This window comes from Ambystoma mexicanum, chromosome 4q (assembly GCF_040938575.1).
Source record: "Ambystoma mexicanum isolate Mex_15411 chromosome 4q, UKY_AmexF1_1, whole genome shotgun sequence".
In the NCBI taxonomy this organism is placed as follows: Eukaryota; Metazoa; Chordata; class Amphibia; order Caudata; family Ambystomatidae; genus Ambystoma; species Ambystoma mexicanum.
In genome coordinates, this window is record NC_090928.1 from 198,545,297 (window position 1) to 198,563,842 (window position 18,546).

The 18,546-nt window shown below is 46.1% G+C and overlaps 2 protein-coding genes across 2 annotated transcripts in view; both read left to right on the forward strand.

Annotated features, from left to right (window-relative positions):
* Positions 1-16,722, forward strand: part of TMEM242 (transmembrane protein 242) — a 262,169-nt gene extending 245,447 nt beyond the window's left edge. The window contains exon 4 of the mRNA XM_069607731.1: positions 14,329-16,722. Coding sequence (XP_069463832.1) covers positions 14,329-14,442 — 114 coding nt within the window. The 3' untranslated portion in view covers positions 14,443-16,722. The remainder of the gene's footprint in view (positions 1-14,328) is intronic.
* ZFYVE19 (zinc finger FYVE-type containing 19) lies at positions 14,685-16,722 on the forward strand. Its single transcript, XM_069607729.1, has one exon. It carries the CDS (start codon positions 14,685-14,687, stop codon positions 15,975-15,977), a length of 1,293 nt encoding a protein of 430 aa, XP_069463830.1. The 3' UTR covers positions 15,978-16,722.
* Positions 16,723-18,546: the final 1,824 nt, after the last annotated feature.

The window sequence follows — 18,546 nt, forward strand, 5'->3', positions numbered from 1 at the left end:
CGACGACGGCTGGAGAAGTCATCGACCGTCGACTGCTGCACGACGGATCTGGGCCTCGGTAGGCCGCTGGCCTCGGCCCGGGCCTAGTAGGCCGCTGGCCTCGGCCCTTACAAGTAGGGAGAGTGGGGGGTGGTACATACTCTTCACTCTTGATATATAGTTACATTTATATATATTCCTACACTTAGCAGCCCGCTGCCTTAAGGTGCGTATGGAGGGTACCCCTTTTCAATTCTGCCCCAAGTGCAATCGCAAATACCCTTGGGTCGACAGGCACGCCACGTGCAATCTCTGCTTGCCGAGGGATCACCCCGAAGCTAACTGCAGAGCGTGTAGTAGGTTTAAACCTAAGACACTTAAGGACCGTTCGACAAAGCGTTGGGCCCACCACGCCAGGCAGGAGGCCATGGCAGCGGAGGGCGCCTTCAGCGATGGCAGCGACGCCGTACTTTCGGACGGCGAGGGCATTACGGCGTCGAAAGACAGCCGACGAGCGCAGGTCCCCGACCTCGGAAGGTCGTCCGGCAAGGCGGCTATGGGGAAGACCCCCGGCGACGCAAGCGCTACACACCTAACACACACTAAACACACTAAGACCAACCGGACCTCGACGACGTCGACTTCCCGGAAAGAGGCACAAAAAGAACGGTCCGACTCGGTGTCCTCTGGGCGCTCTCGATCGAGATCGCCTCACGACGCAAGGCAATCATCCACTCTTGCCAAGAGTGCCTCGCTACACACACTAACGGAAGTTCGATCGTCGGGAGACGAAGACGACTTCCACCCCCAGGCCGCGCTCCAAGATACCGAGACCGCGGTTAACACCAGTGAGGCCCCACGCCCGAAGCACACAGATACCTTTCCAGACCCTCGACGCCAGGCGTCGAAAGTCTCTGGGGCCCCCAAGGGACAGGGAAAACATTTTTCCACGCACGGAGAAGGGGGGAAACAGCGGAAAGCACAGCCTTCCACCCCTGTAAAGCCTAAGCAGACAAGCAAACACAAGTCTACCCTTGAAAATAAATCACCTGCTAAAGTAATACCCTGTTCCAGGGAATGGTCCAGTGAAGACATAGACAGGGTTATGTCTAGGATGTCTTCCTTAGCTGATTTTTATGATAAGAACCCAGAACACTTTCTTTCATATAACCCTCAAGGGGCCACACCCTCAGGCTCCTCCGATCCCATCCCGCTAAGTAAAAAGCCCCGGGTCGAAAGACCTGAACCCTTCGAGGTTCAGCCTTACTCCACTTCATATTCTACTCCACTCCCCAGTTACCAGGGACAAGTTTTCCCTAGAGAGGACCAGGAGTTGGACATGATGGAAGAACAAACCGGGACAGATTACTATGCGGAGGATGAGGACTTGGAGGAGGGAGAAGATGAGCAGGAAATTTACAGAGTAGATTCCCCAGTACAAAGCGAAGCCCCAGTTACTGACTCTCCAGTTGATAACCAGCCCCTCCTTAACGAGGTTCTCGCCCGAGCAGCGGAACACTTCCACATCGACACCCACGGTGTACAGGAGGAAAGGGACTTCGCGGAGGAGTTTGTAGGAGAGAGAAGACCAGTCGCTCAGACCATCCCTATCCTCAAATCCATCCAACGAAGAATAGATCCTTCCCTGGTGAATCCGAACCTCACCAGAGCTGTCAACCCCAGAATTGAAAAGATTTTCCGGGCAGCCCAGTCTGACCCTCTGTATATAAGGGGACATTTTAAACCAGATTCCCTAGTGGTTACCAACACTAGAAAAAGGGCTGGCACGCCCTTATCTTCATCAGAAGCTCCTCCCGACAAGGAGAGCAAAAAACTTTACGGGTTTGGCAGGAAGGTAGCCTCAACGTCCGCCTACCAAGCAAGGATTGCGAATTCCACCACCCTGTTGGCTAGTTACAATTGCCATCAATGGGAAGAGGTCGCGGCGCTCATTGCCTCTGCTCCAGAACCATTAAAGGGCCAGCTGGCTCGGATCTCGGCAGAAGGGAGAGCCGTGTCTGGTTGCATTTTAAAAGCAACTTTCGACGCCGCTGACAACGCAGGGAGATTGATAGCAGAAGGTACTGTTATCAAAAGACATGCGTGGTTACGGCAGTCGGGATTCAAGACAGAAACCCAGGCTTCTTTAATAGACAAGCCAGTGGAACCCGACCTATTGTTTGGGAAAGCGGTCGAAGACGCACTTAAAAATGCCAAAGATGAATATGAGACTCTCAAATCCCTTGGCCAGCTTACCAACAAACCCCCTAACCAGAGGGGGAACAGTAATTTTCGTCGCCCACGCGGACAAAATTCACAAAGAGGCAACTATGCCCAGGGACAGGGTACACAATGGAATAACAACCAGCAGTCTACCCAGAGTTACGGCAGGGGTAACAAGAGAGGTCGTGGAAGAGGCAGAGGCAGCCCCAACAAGGGAGGTGGCACGCCTCCACCAAAACAGTGACGCTCAGTTCAGGGTCCCTTGCCACGCAACCCCAGTAGGGGGACGCATTTCCACCTTCACCCAGGCTTGGGAAGGGATCACCTCAGACAGATGGGTGCTGTCAACAGTATCCGCAGGATATTGTATAGAACTACTGCAGCGTCCCCGGAACCATCCTCCACGACAAAGAGTGCACTCCCTAGAGCATCAAAGGATCCTTCTCGAGGAGATCGCCATTCTGCTAGAAAAGGACGCGATAGAACTCGTCCCAGGACACCAGGTAAACAAGGGTATCTATTCAACTTACTTCCTTGTGCCAAAGAAAGATTTGACAATGCGCCCAGTATTAGACTTGCGGCCTGCCAACAAGTATGTCAAGCCCCAAAAATTCCGTATGACCACGCTACAAGAGGTAATCCCCCTCCTAAAAAAGGGGGATTACATGGCAACCTTGGATATGAAAGATGCTTATTTTCATATTTCCATGCTCCCAGCGCACAGAAAGTACTTACGCTTCAAGGTAGACAGTCGCCACTACCAATTCAAGGTACTGCCCTTCGGGATAGCTTCTGCACCAAGGGTATTCACCAAGGTACTGGCGGTGGCGGCTGCACACCTACGCAGGGAAGCAATCCCGGTGTACCCTTATCTGGACGACTGGCTCATAACGGGGGAGACCCCAGGAATTTGCAGGTCAAACATTCAGAGGACTATCGACCTCCTCCACGAATTAGGCTTCTCTATCAACGAGAAAAAGTCAAGTCTGGTGCCAAGCACCTCAAAACAATTTCTAGGAGCTATCCTAGATACTCAGAAAGGATTGACCTTCCCTTCGGAAGAGAGAATTCGGAATATACTTCTGCAAATTCCGCATTATCAGTCAGGTCAACAGATAACAGTACGCAAAGCTATGCGGTTACTGGGCATGATGGCGTCATGCATTTACCTGGTCCCCCACGCGCGTCTGCGCATGCGTCCCATGCAGGAATGGTTGGCGAAACAGTGGTCTCAGGCAAGTGGTCATTGGGACGATCTAGTGGTCGTTTCGCCAACACTCGTACAGAGCCTACACTGGTGGACAAGAGAGAATCTCGCAAAGGGGAAACCCTTTTACAATCCCGAAGTACAAGCCGTGGTAACTACAGATGCATGCCTGACTGGGTGGGGAGCTCACCATCTCCACCACACAGCTCAGGGTCTCTGGTCTCACTCAGTAGCCAAGAACCACATCAATCTGCTAGAGCTTCTGGCAGTATTCCGAGCGCTAAAGGCGTTCGAGCCCCATCTACTGAACTTGTCGGTGCAGATCAGGACGGACAGCACGACAGCCATGTTCTATCTGAACAAGCAAGGGGGGACTCGTTCACCAAATCTGTCCAAGCTTGCCCAGAAAATCTGGATATGGGCACTCAGACGGAACATCTTCCTGTCATCGCAACATGTTCCAGGGGAGCTCAATTCCCTAGCGGATGCTCTAAGCAGAGACTCCCTCCCAGAAGAACACGAATGGGTCCTTCACAGAGACGTGGTAGAAGATCTCTTCTCTCAGTGGGGTTTCCCCACTATAGACCTATTCGCCACAAGCGAAAACAAACAATGCCCAGGATTTGCATCCAGGTTCCCCCAACCGGACTCCCAAGGGAATGCCCTGTGGATGAACTGGTCAGGGATGTTTGCGTACGCTTTTCCACCAACTCCTCTCATCAGGAAGGTGGTGTACAAGATGAACAAGGAATCGATGACGCTCATCCTAGTTGCTCCCATGTGGGCGAGACAACCATGGTTTCCACACCTACGCAGGATGGCGGTGTGCGAACCCATCAGACTCCCAGCTTGGTACAACCTACTGTCCCAGCAACAGGGTCAAACAGTGCATCAGGAACCCAACTCTATGAACCTAGCAGCATGGCTCCTGAAGTCATAGAGTTTGGACATCTCAAATTACCACAGAGGTGTATGGACATTCTAAAGGAGTCCAGGAAACCAAATACAAGGCACTGTTACTTTGATAAGTGGAAAAGATTCGTTATCTGGTGCCAGAATAAACAAATCAACCCGGTTGATTGCACTCCTTCCAACGTTGTGACATACATGCTCCACCTGCTGGATGCAGGGTTGGTTTTTAACTCACTGAAAGTACACCTGGCAGCCCTCTCGGCTTACACCACATCCCATAACAAGGTCTCGTGGTGGAAAGTGCCAGTGGTTAAAGCCTTCATGGAAGGAGTAAAGAGACTTCACCCTCCTATTTCGAACCCACCGCCAGGATGGGACCTCAACGTGGTGCTAGCTAAGCTCATGGGACCCCCATTCGAACCCATGCATAAAAGTAGTCTCAAACACCTGACTTATAAAACGGCCTTCTTAGTAGCCATTACCTCCATAAGAAGGGTCAGTGAGATTCAGGCTCTGTCAGTGCAAGATCCTTTCTTTACTATCCACAAGGACAAACTGGTTTTACGCACACACCCTAGGTTCTCACCTAAATTCATATCCAAGTTCCATGTAAACCAGTCCATCGAGCTTCCGGCTTTCTTCAAAAACCCACAAAGCTCGGCTGAGGTAAAACTACACACCCTAGATGTGCGTAGGGCGGTCCTATACTATGTAAATAAGACCAGACCGCTAAGGAAAACAGATCAACTGTTTGTCTCCGTAGCTACAGGCAGAGAGGGGGATCGCGTCTCTAAAGGCGCTATCTCGAAGTGGATTATCAACTGTATACAGCTGTGTTACTCTCTTTCTGAAAAGACTCTGCCTTTTACGCCAAGGGCCCACTCTACTAGAGGCATTGGTGCCACTCTGGCTTTCATTGCAAATGTTCCCCTCGACACCATTTGCAAAGCGGCTACTTGGAGCTCTATTCACACTTTTACTCAGCATTACTGCATTGACACTCATTCCAAGACAGATACACAAGTGGGACAAGCGGTTCTAAGACACCTGTTTGCTCATGACCCTTCTCACATCCCACCTCCTTCTTCTGGTACTGCTCGCTAATCTATGCACAGCATGTGATCTAAGCAGATTCCACAAGCCTCAGAAGGGATACATTACTCACCGTAATCGTATTTCTGATGCTTGTATCTGCTTAGATTCACATGCGACCCACCCTTCCTCCCCTCCGAGAGAAGGCGCATGATTGCTTGTAGTCTTACCTTTCTGTTTATCTGCTTGGATTATCTGTACTCACGCTACTCCTCATGCTTCCTCATGTCAGAAAAAATACAATCTGAGGATCCTACACGCGTGAGGGATCTTGGGTACAGTGGACGTCACACTAGGGATAGTATTACTGGCACGCCTGTGTCGACGCCCATTTTCGACTTTCGAAAAACAAACTGTAATACTCCGCAGCTTCCACTAGATGTCGGCCTATGCACAGCATGTGAATCTAAGCAGATACAAGCATCAGAAATACGATTACGGTGAGTAATGTATCCCATATCAGAAAAAGAAGTAGTAGTAACTTCTCCCAAGGAGGGACGGCACTCTCCAAGTTACGGTCGTTGAGAATTCCTTGTAATTAGTCCATCACACAACCACGAGTAAGTTCAAATATCCAGTTTTATTTCGGCATCATTATGGCAGATACGCCTCGGTACAACGCGTTTCGCAACGCTCCCGTTGCTTGATCACGTACAAAAGGACAGACATTACAATCAGCCATTAAATGCAGGTGCATGCAAGTAAACTCTATGGTAACACTGAGTTTTTTTTGTCCATTTTCACTTTCTATTATAGTGAGGTTCTAAGAAACCCTATGTTAAAAGCATTCGGCCATTTTGAAATAGCCCTTCTGTATTTGCTTCACCATTGGTTTTAAACATCATTCGTGTGCGTTTTGTGTTTCATGCAGTTGTTTGTGTATATCATATGTTTTTCAAAGCTAAATGTATCAGCGAAACTACTTAATCAATTTTATATAAAAAAGATATAAAGTGCTTAGTGCATAATAGTTTCGTTTTTGAGCATATATATATATCAATTTACATTCCGTCAGGAGAGCCCTCTTGTCGGAAAAAGTGAGCCGCACTGCACAGCGTGGGAGTGCAACGGGTATCCATGCAGGGTTAAACCTTGAAAAAGAAGGGTTGCAGACCATCCGTTCTGTTGTACAAAAATTGTCCTTTATTTTACAAAAATACCATTCACAGTTACAAAGATTATTTAAAATCAAGGGTTAGCAACCCCAGCCTGGCATCAAAACAATGGAGGCCAACAACGGGACGACGCGTTTCGCTACTTCCGTTAGCTTGATCACATGGTTCCCCCCCCTGGCCACGGCATACATTTACACTCTTTGATTCTGGTGATTCATAGTCATAGAAAGAGGGCTGCTCTGTTCTCTAGGGCTGCTGGCAAAACAACTGCCTATGTGCGTTCCATGCAAATCAATCTTGCATTTCTCACATACTCCCATTATTGTGCATAGTGCGGATCACTGTATACATTCAAATAAAATGTATGAAATCCTATTCACAGTAAATTCACAGCTCATAATGCCTGGTTGTAATCATTCTATGAAAAGGACAGTATTAATTATACCTGCCATCATTCAGATTGCGTTCTTGACATGTATCCTGGGTTTAGTGCCCAGATTATCCGTGTCTTTTTACTGGTACGATCAATGATTGTGAACAGTGTACTGTCAAAAACGGGAATGTCTAATATTCTTTCAGAGAAGGGGGTACTACACCAATGTGCAAAACGTAAGTGACTTTTATCTATGCCTCCCCTCATCTCTTACGTGGTGTGTGGTCCCCTTGTTATACTAAAACATCAATCAGAAAAGGACTATTTTGCCAGGTTCCTTACAATGCATCATCTCAGGAAAGCAACCCTGCAGTCCTTATGATAACTCAAGTCACCAGAATCTCTAATGTTTGCCATAGACTAAAAACATTAAAAGCCTTCCGACAAACTGAACCATTTGTACGGAGGTATTAAAAAATGAGTATTGCAATTCATATTCAGTAGTGATAATAGACAGTTGTTTCACAGTTTAAACTTGTGGTTATAGTACACAAATATCTATCTCTCACAGTTGACTTATTGTACTCGAAACCACAGTGAGAGAGATCCATTTCCATTCACCTACATTAGTCACAAGGTCAGGCAATTAGCTTAAATCCCTCAAATTGTACAAGTTGGAACGTAATGACATAACGGATTGGGGGCATACTGAGTGGAGTATGAGTCTCATCCATGAGTGGCTGATGGGTCTATCTTTCTTTCTATTGGCACACATGAGGATAATTCTCCCAAAAAGGTGTATAGTTCTTAATCTATGGGGTGCCCCTGCGGGATCTTACTCTCGAAGTCTATAATACACCGGGTCTCATATATGGTCAATTGTGACCCTTTAAATTCGGTCAATTGTTCATTCGAACAATTGTAAACGAACAATTTGGGTAATACCTCCTATAGACCACTGTCATTGATGAATGTTGACACTGAAGTGTATGCCAAGGTGCTGGCCAATAGACTACTGCCCTTAATGCCTGCTCTGATACATAGTGACCAAGCCGGTTTTGTCCAAGGTAGAGCAACGTCCCTTAATATACAGCGGCTGTTTAAAATTATGGCTCGGATATCCTGTACGGCCAACGCTGTGGCTGTCACATTAGATGCTCAAAGGGCATTTAATATGGTGTCATGGCCATGCCCGCTGTCACCCCTGCTGTTCGCATTGGAAACAGAGCCCATGGCGGATCTCATCCACTCATGGCACAGGGACAAGGGTATACGAATAAGCAGGATCCCCGAAATCATATTATATGCAGAAAATGTTCTGCTACATGTTAGCGTCCTACTGCATAACTAGAACCTATTATGCAAATCATTACCAGCTTTGGAAAATGTTCTGGGTTTCCGGTGAACTACAGAAAGTCTGAGATATTCCCACTGACGGATAACACCCGTAGACCCCAAGTGAGTGTACCGCTGAGATGGGCGCCGAACACATTGAAATACCTAGGGATCACAGTGTCTAGATCCAAAGATACCTTATTTGCTGATAACTATGAGACTGTAGTAAGCTATGCAAACACTAAAATGTCTAAATGGGAGTGGTTGCCCGTCTCGATGGCGGGTAGACTGGCATCAATTAAAATATTAGTTCCTAAAATGACACATATTGTGGATGTACCGATATGGCCTGGTAGGCGTTTTTTCACCGATCTCCATAAAAAGAAGACCCAATTCTTGTGGCACGCGGGTGCAGTGCGGAAAAAGTGGGAATCAATGACACTGCCTTATGATTTGGAAAGATTTAATGGTCCTAACATCGAAGTTTACTGCATGGCAGCCTAAGCACTATTAGCAACTTTTTGATATGGCATGGATGGTTCCATGTCATTTGATCGCGTTTTTTCGCTGTTTTTTTTTTTTTTTTAACCACGATTATTTTTTTGTTTTTCTCAAAAAAAACATCAATTTTCTTTTGGGGAGGGAGCCCCCCACCCAAGCCCCCCGTTTTCTAAAAAATGCAATGGGACGAAAGGACGTCGTACTGCGTGGATGAGGCCCCGCCACAATTGGAGCGGGGTGCTGCAGACGGTTTAGAAAGGAGGTCACTTACACTAGACTATACTTTCAGGGACGACTGTCCATTTGATCCTGTACTTGTAACATTGGAAGCAAATCTTTAGTAAAATAAATATGAAAGCCCCTTACTATCGTGAATTACCGCTATGGAACAATCCTCACCTCTCCCCCACACGGAACACTGCAATATGTAGACGGTGGAGGGCGCTAGGTTACCACACTGTAGGAGACCTATTCCCTGAAGGAAAGTTTTGGACACTAGAGGATTGGAAGCGTAAGCATGGGGATAAGGGAGTGGAATTGCCTCAGTTTTACAGATTGCGAGCAGCAGTACAAGACAGCTGGGAATGCTCCCGCTAGAACCACCTGAAAATAAATTACTGGCTTACATCTCAAACCCGAACGGATGTCCGCATATCCTGGCTACCCTACGTAGGGAAATACTGGCTGGGCCGCCAGTGGAGCAGCACCCCTCACGTGGGAAGTGGGTGGCTGAGTTGGGCCATGGGGTCATGGTGGGACAATGGCAGACTATGTGTAGATTCACTACATTGTTACCTTTTGAATATGTGGATGAAGCTCATTCAATACAAGATCTTACATATGTTACACTACACGTCATATAAACTTCAAACGATATACCCGGACCATTGTGGCCTGTGCCCGCGATGTGGGGCGGGGGAGGCAGGATATATACACATGCTATGGAATTGCCCTGACTTAATTTGATGCTGGGAATTGATATATGTGACAGTGTCTGAGATTGTTGGGAAATGTCTGGCTGCGTCTCCGATGTCAGCACTGTTTGGGGTTTGGCAGGACATACCAGAAAGACGGGTGAGAGTGTTTCTGAATGTGGGTTGCATGGTGCCGAAAAGAGGTATTTTGAAAAAATAGAAAGCTCACCGTCCACCATCAATGGATGTATGGCTACGGGAGTTGACCCCGGTTAATGAATGTGAAGATACTTGCATCTCAACACAGCCATACACAACTCACCCGAAAGTTATACAGAGTGAGTTAACCCTATACAGTTCATGTTCCATGTGAATCGAGGACTCGTGACTAGTGAGAGAGTTGAATAATATGTGCTTGTCTGTATATTCTTCCGAAATGCGACTGCTGAACTTAAATAAAGTTTAAAAAATGTTATTAAAAATGGCGATTTATTTTATATACACACAAGGCAGAATATTATATCAACATCAAACAGACAGAATAATAAGGAAAAATAAAGCAGGCCAGTAAATTATGTACTCTTCCTACCCTCTTCCAGTCTGGTAAGTAAAAGCACTTATTCAAATTAACTCTGCATTATTAGGTTTTAAGTCAAGAATGTAAAGAGCAACAATTGCAGGTAAGCAATACTGTAGCAACATTTGTAAGGTTTAGGCAGTCTTTTCCCTAACTAGAAAGGAATACTTCAGTTCAGGTTTTGGAGGGAAATGAGCAATGCCCAAGCCAAGAGAAGAGGGTTAGATTTACTGTTGGGAAACCAGCAATGCCAAAGTCAATAGGAATGAGACAGCTCTGATGCAAATCTTCTTATCACGGATACAAGTTAGTTAGTTCTTTGAAAAGTACAGGTGCTTAGGGGAAGACTCTCTGTAGGGGAACATGCTGTTAAGCCTGGGTGACTCGAAATGGGTGCACACCCAAACACTAGAAACAGTGCTGCAAAAGCAAAGAAGCGACACACCTGACTTAAGATAAGTTAAAAAGAGCCACACAGTACCTTGAGAGTGCAGAATATGATGCAGCTGGATGCCTTCTGGATGCACGGCTGCAAACCCCCGGTCTCCTAGTCCTTGTTCATGGTAATGAAACTAAGCAAAAAGAAATGGGGCCTACTGGATGCCTAATACGTGCAGAGAATTTTGATAGCCACTTGGACCAACACGAACTCTGGTTTAGACTATCCGAAGCAGTCTTCCTCAGGGCCAAAGAAACTTGAGGCCGAAGTCTTCACTCTGTGACCAAGTCGCCCTCCAACCTACGTGCTTTATCACGCTTGTATACCAACTGTAAAACACAACATACAAACACTAATCGGGCCACAGTGCCCAAAAGCGCTACACAAACCCAGTGACCATCACCACATCAAAGTAGACCAGTCACCACCATACTGTGCAGCATCTTATTAGTGCAACTACCACCAGTGCGTGCTATAACATAACCTATGGAAAGGGGTAAAGCAATAATGTATGCAGTTACCCCAATCCAAGCAGAGCAATGTCCATGCTTGAACAAAATTGTGTAAAGCTATATAAATAAAATCTAAGATGACACAGAGCCTTACATTGGTTTGAGTACATGGGAGTAATGTGCTGCAACTGGACATCTTTATTATATGGCAGGTTCTGCCTCAACCTAGGTAAACGTCTGACAATTGTATTTTTGTATGTTATGCATTGTTGTCATATCTCACACACGCAGATGTGTGTATGAATTTTATCTATGGAATGTATAAAGATCTATTTTACTGTTTTCATGTTATCATAGAATGTGGGTTTGTGTTAAACTGTTCTTGTTCAACTGATTTATATACACTGTTACACATTGTGGTCTAGATGGGTGGTGTCTTAGTTTGTGTGTACCGTCTGGACGTATTAACAATGTAAATTGGCTGCTACAAATACATTAATGGGTGTCTGCAGAAATATACTCCAATTCAGTCTACTGGTTGGGTCCAGAAGAATTTTGTGTTGCTAGAATTTGGTTTGGCATCAGCATCTGCCGTTTTCCAGCGCTTGATGCAGGTGGTGTTTGTGGGGAGTGCATGAGGTTAAATACTTTGTACCTTCTCCGCAGGGGGATCAGGGTACCCTGGTGTTTCATACGTCAAACCAAATGGCATGCAACAAACTCTACATGCCCGAACGGGATAAGGAACGATATGAGGGGGGGTGGGACTCTATGCAGGCTAATTTGGGTATACGCTGAAGAGAGATCGAAAGTGGAAAAACCACGCTGCCTGACTCGAAGTGGCCAAAAGCTCATTAATGTTCAGCAGCATAACACACTGAGGATTCCACTACAACACAAGACAATATAGCTTGATGCAGGCAAATAGCAAAACATGCCATTGCTAGACGTCCCAAACAAATAATGGTGCAAGCCAGCAGCACTGCAAAGGTCCCTAGACAGATTGGAGTGGTACCTCCATCACACCCCTCACCACTTCCCCCATAGACTCTGACCAACATAGCGCCCCTGCCCCCACACACCCTGTTACAGACTCTTTTCCGGATTTGAAGTCTGCTGCTGCTTTTGAAGTAGATTGCATGCTCTTTTGCGGGCCCGTGTCCTAGGTCGGAATGCAAGAGGCCTCCACCCCTCACCATTCCTTCACTTTCCTTGGGGCAATGTGCTGTTTGCTTTCATTAGGAGGTGCCATTCCTACTTTAATTAAGATGTTTTATCTCTCCTGGCCAGAGAAGGAATATTGGGTCCTTTTTGGTGAGATATAGTGATGGCTCATTCTTTGAAACAATTGGTGTCTCCCGTACAGGGAGTTTCTTCTTATTTATAAAGGAGTTTCTTTCTTATTTATAAATAATGTGAATGTACATTTGAAGAAAATAGGTATTTTTGTTGAAACCTTTGCTTTCTTTGTGCCAAGTAACAACCACAATTGATGAGTCTGTTTTCTGTTTTATAGGCTCTCTTCAGATTAGATAAATCATAAACACAGTGGTTCAGGCAGCAAGACAAGGTATCCACCTGCTAATCTGTGATGCACTATTTTTCTTTCGTTGTGAGTATTTGCCTCATTTTAGGGAGTTAAATTGACATTGTTGCCATAGGGACCAAAATAAAAATTTGAGTAGGACCTAAAATCGGCAGCTCCAGTCAACAGGAGCTGTCTGGAAAATGAGAGCTAATACATAACGAAATAAAATGTAACATCCATCTGAGGTCCAAACTGTAACATTTTCAATGTTCTATATGACCCATGATGCTCTCCTAAATGTGTCCCAATGCTCCTTTTTGTTCATTTTCCCAAACGCCCAGAGGTAATGATGCAGTTTGGACTGACGATCCAAAAGTAGCTGCTGGTAACTTTTTATGTCAAGTAAACCAGGCTCTTTTATGCTACAAGCAGGGGCTATTTATCTCCTGGAAATTTCAAACATTGCATCACCTTATCGAGGGGTGCAAATACCACAGGCGGCTTTAAAGCTCCTTCTGCAGAAGCAATGGCATTACAAACATGGAAGATTCTGGAAGAAGCATGCTTATGTAGCGTACTGGAATATTGGGGGCCTTCAACATTGATGGCTTTGGTTAGTTTTCCACGACCTATAGTCTATCCATCTGATATCCTTAATGGCACATTTGTACTTAAAGGTGTACTTCAGCAAATCTAAATTTCTAGATCAGCGGTGCAATATGTTTATTTGTTCGACTTTAACATGGCCCATATAAGCATATTTAAATAAAAAAATACAATTTGTTGGCAGTTCACTTTTAAGTCTTCTCAAGATTTTTTTTTCAATGAAGTTTAGGGGCTCATTTTCAGTTTTTATACATTCCCCATTGAGATATCACTATGTTCATTGGCATATTGAATGTTTGCTAACATAAGGGTCATCGTTTGTGTGTTATTGCCTTCAATTTCATCATTTGGAAAATGTTTGGGCATCTTTTCAAATGGAAGAAAATGTTCGCCTGTGTCCCCACCTGATACCAACGCTCAAACTCTTGGAGGGGTGCAGATTCTCCAGCCCATGTTGTGATCAACTATCTGATAACATTTGGAAGTAAACATGCCAATTAGTAGGCATTATTACACTTTTTTCCTGAAATCAGGACAATAGTAGACTTACTCTTACTCATTAAGAAATCACCATGTATAGTTTTTTATTTAAGAAAAGACTCACAGTAAGACTTGATAAATCTCTCACAATGGAAACCATCCACAAGTCACGGCATAAACCACCCAAGATCACATGCTACATAAAATGAATGCTAGGTGCATAAATATCCTGTCTCTTGTTAGACGTGTTGTCAGGCATGGGGTCACCATTGGCACTTTCAGAGCTCTTTTTTCACATTTCGCGTTTGCCCTGTTTAAGGTATCTAGCCATCTCTTGTTTAGTACTACCCTTTGACACATAGGTTGACCTAGTTTTATTGCACTTGGCAAGATTTCAGGGGATTGCAATCTTCATCTTTAAGGTCCCTATTTAGTACACCTTCTAAACAGCCAAAAAAGTGAATGTAACGATGTTATCCGATGAACTATACAATTTCTAGCAAGCAACAAATAATGTCGACTTGGTAGTTTATATACTTTATTTGGTGTTTTCTGTTTATCAAATTAATGTTTATTTTTCATTTTATTTTTTTAGTTGACAGAATTTCGGGAGCGAATGCAGTCCATATTTCCAGCGATTCCCAAGAATCCTGAAGAGTCTGTGGAGTCCAACCCCATCGATTGGGAACAGATGCTGAAGTCCAAATAAAAGATAATGAAGATACTTAACGCATCTTCAGTAAACAGAGAAGTGACTGGCGAAGCTGCGGTCGAAGTTCGAGTCAGATTCTGGGATGACCTTGGCTGCACTGATAGTATTGATCACCTTGGTTCAACTATTCTGTAAATATGGTAAAATCAAGCTAATCTTTCTAAGCAGGTTTGAGTAAAAGTGAAAGAGAAAAGCATATAAATAAGTAGATATTGGACCTAAACTCCTTCTTGATCATCATGGACCGACGATGTTATGGTTGCGCTTCAAAGTTCACCCTCTTCAAGAAAGAGTGTGGATGTAAGAACTGTGGGAGATCGTTTTGTTCTGGATGTCTTGGGTTCATTGCAGTTGTTCCTCGCTGTGGGAACACCCAGCAGAAAGTGTGCAAGCAATGTCATGGGGAGCTAACCAGTGGTACCTCTCCACAATCCAATATGGCAAAATGGTCTCCACCAGCCAACTATAAAAAACGTGTGGCAGCGCTAGAAGCTAAGCAGAACCAGGTGAGCGGTCCACTGCCTGGTCAAGCGAGTTCCCACAGAGCACTAGATGCAAGATATCTTGGCCTTAGCAAAGAGGACCGAGCTATTGCAGAGAGGCTGGAAAGACTGAAAGGTGAAGCCAAATCAAAACCAGTGGTGTCTGATGCAGAGATAGAATCCAGACTTGCAGCCCTTAGGAATGACCCGGTTAAGCCCATTCCCTCCACCGAGGAGATGGAGGACAGGCTTGCAACTTTACAGGGACTAGTCCCTCCATCCAAACTTCCCAAACCGGCATACCAACCACCAGATTGCAGAACTCAAGCACAAAAGGCAGCCGACCTACTGACGCAGCTCACTGAGGAAGTTGCTATTGACCGAGAGCTCCAACCACCAAATCAGCTTGATGGTGTCACTGCTCATGGCATGAACAATCTTAGTCTGGTTGGTGGAAATGAAGGTTGGAGCAGCTTCACTGCAGACCTGGACCCAAAACAACTGCAGGAAGAGAAGGAAAGACTTCTAGCAGAGGCAGCAGCTGAACTGAAGAATGAAAACACACGGGATGAAAAGATCCTGCAGATTGGTAAAAGGCTAGCCATACTCCGAGGCCAAAATCCTGATGAGGTAACTTTGGAAACCTATCAAATCCCAGAGAGCGATGAGGAAATGGAGGAAGAACACATTCAGAGGATACTCAAACAACTCACCGAGGAATCCGCTCTGGACGAAGCTAGTGGCTTTAATATCCCAGCAAATCAGACCAGTGCATCAGGAGCACCAAAACAAAACCAACCTAGAAAGTCCAAGGGCAAGGCCCCGGTCATGCCTTCTACATTTGTTGCAAAAAGACCTGTTGAGTTGGCCAGTGCTACAGACCGAGATGAAGAACTGCCATGGTGCTGCATCTGTAATGAAAATGCCACGATTCGCTGCCATGGCTGTGAGGATGACTTGTACTGCTATCGCTGCTTTCGGGAGGGGCATGACAAGTATGACCGCAAGGAGCACAAAACATCCAACTACCAGCCTCCTCGTAAGCGATGATCGGATCTTACACATGCCTGTTCGAGGAAATAGCCATTTTTAAAGTAGGTTAAGGAAATGACCTTAATGGAAACGGACACGAGAAAATTAAGGAAAACTAACGCAAACGCGTAGCAAAATGATTTTAGATTAGCTCTTGTATTCGGCCCTTCCCACTTTAACTGGCTTATACATGGAAAGTTATGTTGAACGTATTTATTCTGTATGAAATACTGATTAGAGGAAGACTTCTTACTGACTATAGAAGGAATGAGTCCTTTCCAACAGAGCTTCACTAGACTTACTTAATTTAAATCCTTAATTATTGCAAAACTCAGTTGCAAGCAATAATTAAAGGATGGTATTGTGAGGCTGTTGAGGATCTAATTTCATGAAAATGCACTTGATCATTAACCTTTTGCATTTATAACCACCTCATGTGTTATAGTGCACACGTTTGCTATGATAGGAACACAGCATCCAGCCTTACATTGACTGTCCACAGTTTGAACATTAACGTGAGCTGCTGTTATGGCAATTCCTGCCCACTAATTTTGCCTGTTAAAGTAATAGTTATTATACTGTCAAGTAATGGAATCCGCCGGAATAACATAATCTTTTGCCAGCAATTCATCTGTTAAGGGTGACACCACCTCTTCGCTGGCACAAAGAATCAGAAGCTGAATGTTTAAACTGATGATTTGACGGGCCTGGCTAGAAATCGAGCTGATTGTTTTCTCTGAGTTAATAAAGTTTATTGAAAGTATGCAGTGCCATGTCATCAACCTCCTTTCTTAATTCCCTTTGAAGGGCGCATTAACATGTAAAAGAAAATGATAGACATGTCATGAGTCTAAGTGGAACAGAGTAAGGGAAGTAGAAATAGCATAGCAACTATAAGAAAGAAGTGAGTTTTAAGCATGCTGGAAGAACATTGTCACTATGCATTCCTACTGCACCAAATCACCACTGTAGTAGTATCTTGTTTGCCTTGGCGTGTCCGTGCGGGTGCGCAATGTGCCCGCCACAAGTATCCAGACCTTGGTCTGCTGGCTAGTCAATGAGCTGGGGGAAGATGCTAAAGTGGGAAGTAGATAAAAAGCACAGAAAGAAAGAGATGCGGCCGGGGAAGAGTGTTGCGATGGCATTGGTGCATTCAATTCTTTTTAGGAGGACCTTGGTTCTGCCAAAAGGAGCGGGCATAGATATGTTCTAAAGTGTTGTGCAAATTGGGTTGTGTTCCAGGGCTTATTTACCCAGGCTTGTCTTTACTGTGTTTTCCAGGTCCGACTCCAGAAATATAATTTCGAGGGGATTGGGTCCTCCGACGTATTCCATATCTATGACATGTAATCACCACTGCTGTGCTGCTTCGGAAATTTGTTTCTGCGTCGATCTCGTCGATGCGTCGTCGTCGAGGGCCTCCTCCGACGTCCGACGTGATAAGTAGGACGCACGACGCCCGTAGCCTCAGTTCCGTTTTTTCCGCGAACGTGTTGCTTCGTGTATCTCGGTTAACGCCTTGACTCTTTGGAGTTCTGTTCTTCTCGGTTCTTCGAACCTGTTTGTTTTGTGAAAATCCCTCGTGTGAAGATGTCGTCTACTTCGTCTTCGACCCCGCGTCCGGGTTTCAAGAAGTGCGGGGAGTGTGGGTCCAAGATGTCGGTGACGGACTCGCACAACGCCTGCCTCTGGTGCCTCGGGGAGGCCCACGACACGGATGACTGTATCGACTGCCAGTCGCTCACGTCCAAAGCCTTACGCGAACGTAAGTAGAAGTTGTCGGTAGGTCGGGTGTCCAAGCCCAGGAAGTCGAAGTCTGCGGGGCTTTCGACGGATGATTCGAGGGGTGACTCTCCGCGTCGGAAGTCTCGTGGGTCTCGTTCTAGGAGTCGGTCTCGCCACTCCTCAGCCTCTTTGAGGCATTCTCGGAAGCGCCGACAACGGTCGTCTTCCAGGTCCTCTTCAGAGGACTCTACCCGGCACGTCGCTTACCCCACCAGCCGTGTGACGCCGGAGGAATGGGCTTCCTTCGGGAAGAAAATGCTGGCGATTCTTGAGTCGCAGGGTACTAAGCCGTCCGCGCCCCCGAGTGGGGTCGGTCGTGAGAGGTCGAGAGACACCGCTCGCAAGAGTGGTCGGCACGAGTCACGGGAGAGGTCCCGTTCGGACAAGGAGACTCGTTCTCGACGTACCCGTTCCAGGTCCCGGTCCTCGACGTGTTCGAGACCGCATGCACCTGTGAGGTCTTCGAGGAAGACATCGACGTCGAGGGCGTCGACAGGCTTTCTCGAGGCTCCGAGGAAGTCATCAAAGCCGTCGTCGCTCAGGTTGTCGAGGGACAAGCTCGGGGCTCCGGCTTCGAGGGCTGTGTCGACGCCGCCGATGCTGGAGGCGCTGCATCTGACGTCGAAGCCGATCCTCTCGGCGCCGATGCCGGTTCTCTCGGCGCCGATTCGCTCGACGCCATCGACGCCTTTCGTGTCGGAGGTACCCCGTGGCACGGGAGAACCCCCTAGGAAGGCTCTGGTTAAGAGCAAGCACTCTCGGGTGCCTTCTTTTCGCCACCTGGACTATATTTCAGAGGCGG

Bases quoted from the DNA above. Each gene is read 5' to 3' on its own strand.
- ZFYVE19 (XM_069607729.1), top strand. From the start codon at position 14,685: ATGGACCGACGATGTTATGGTTGCGCTTCAAAGTTCACCCTCTTCAAG.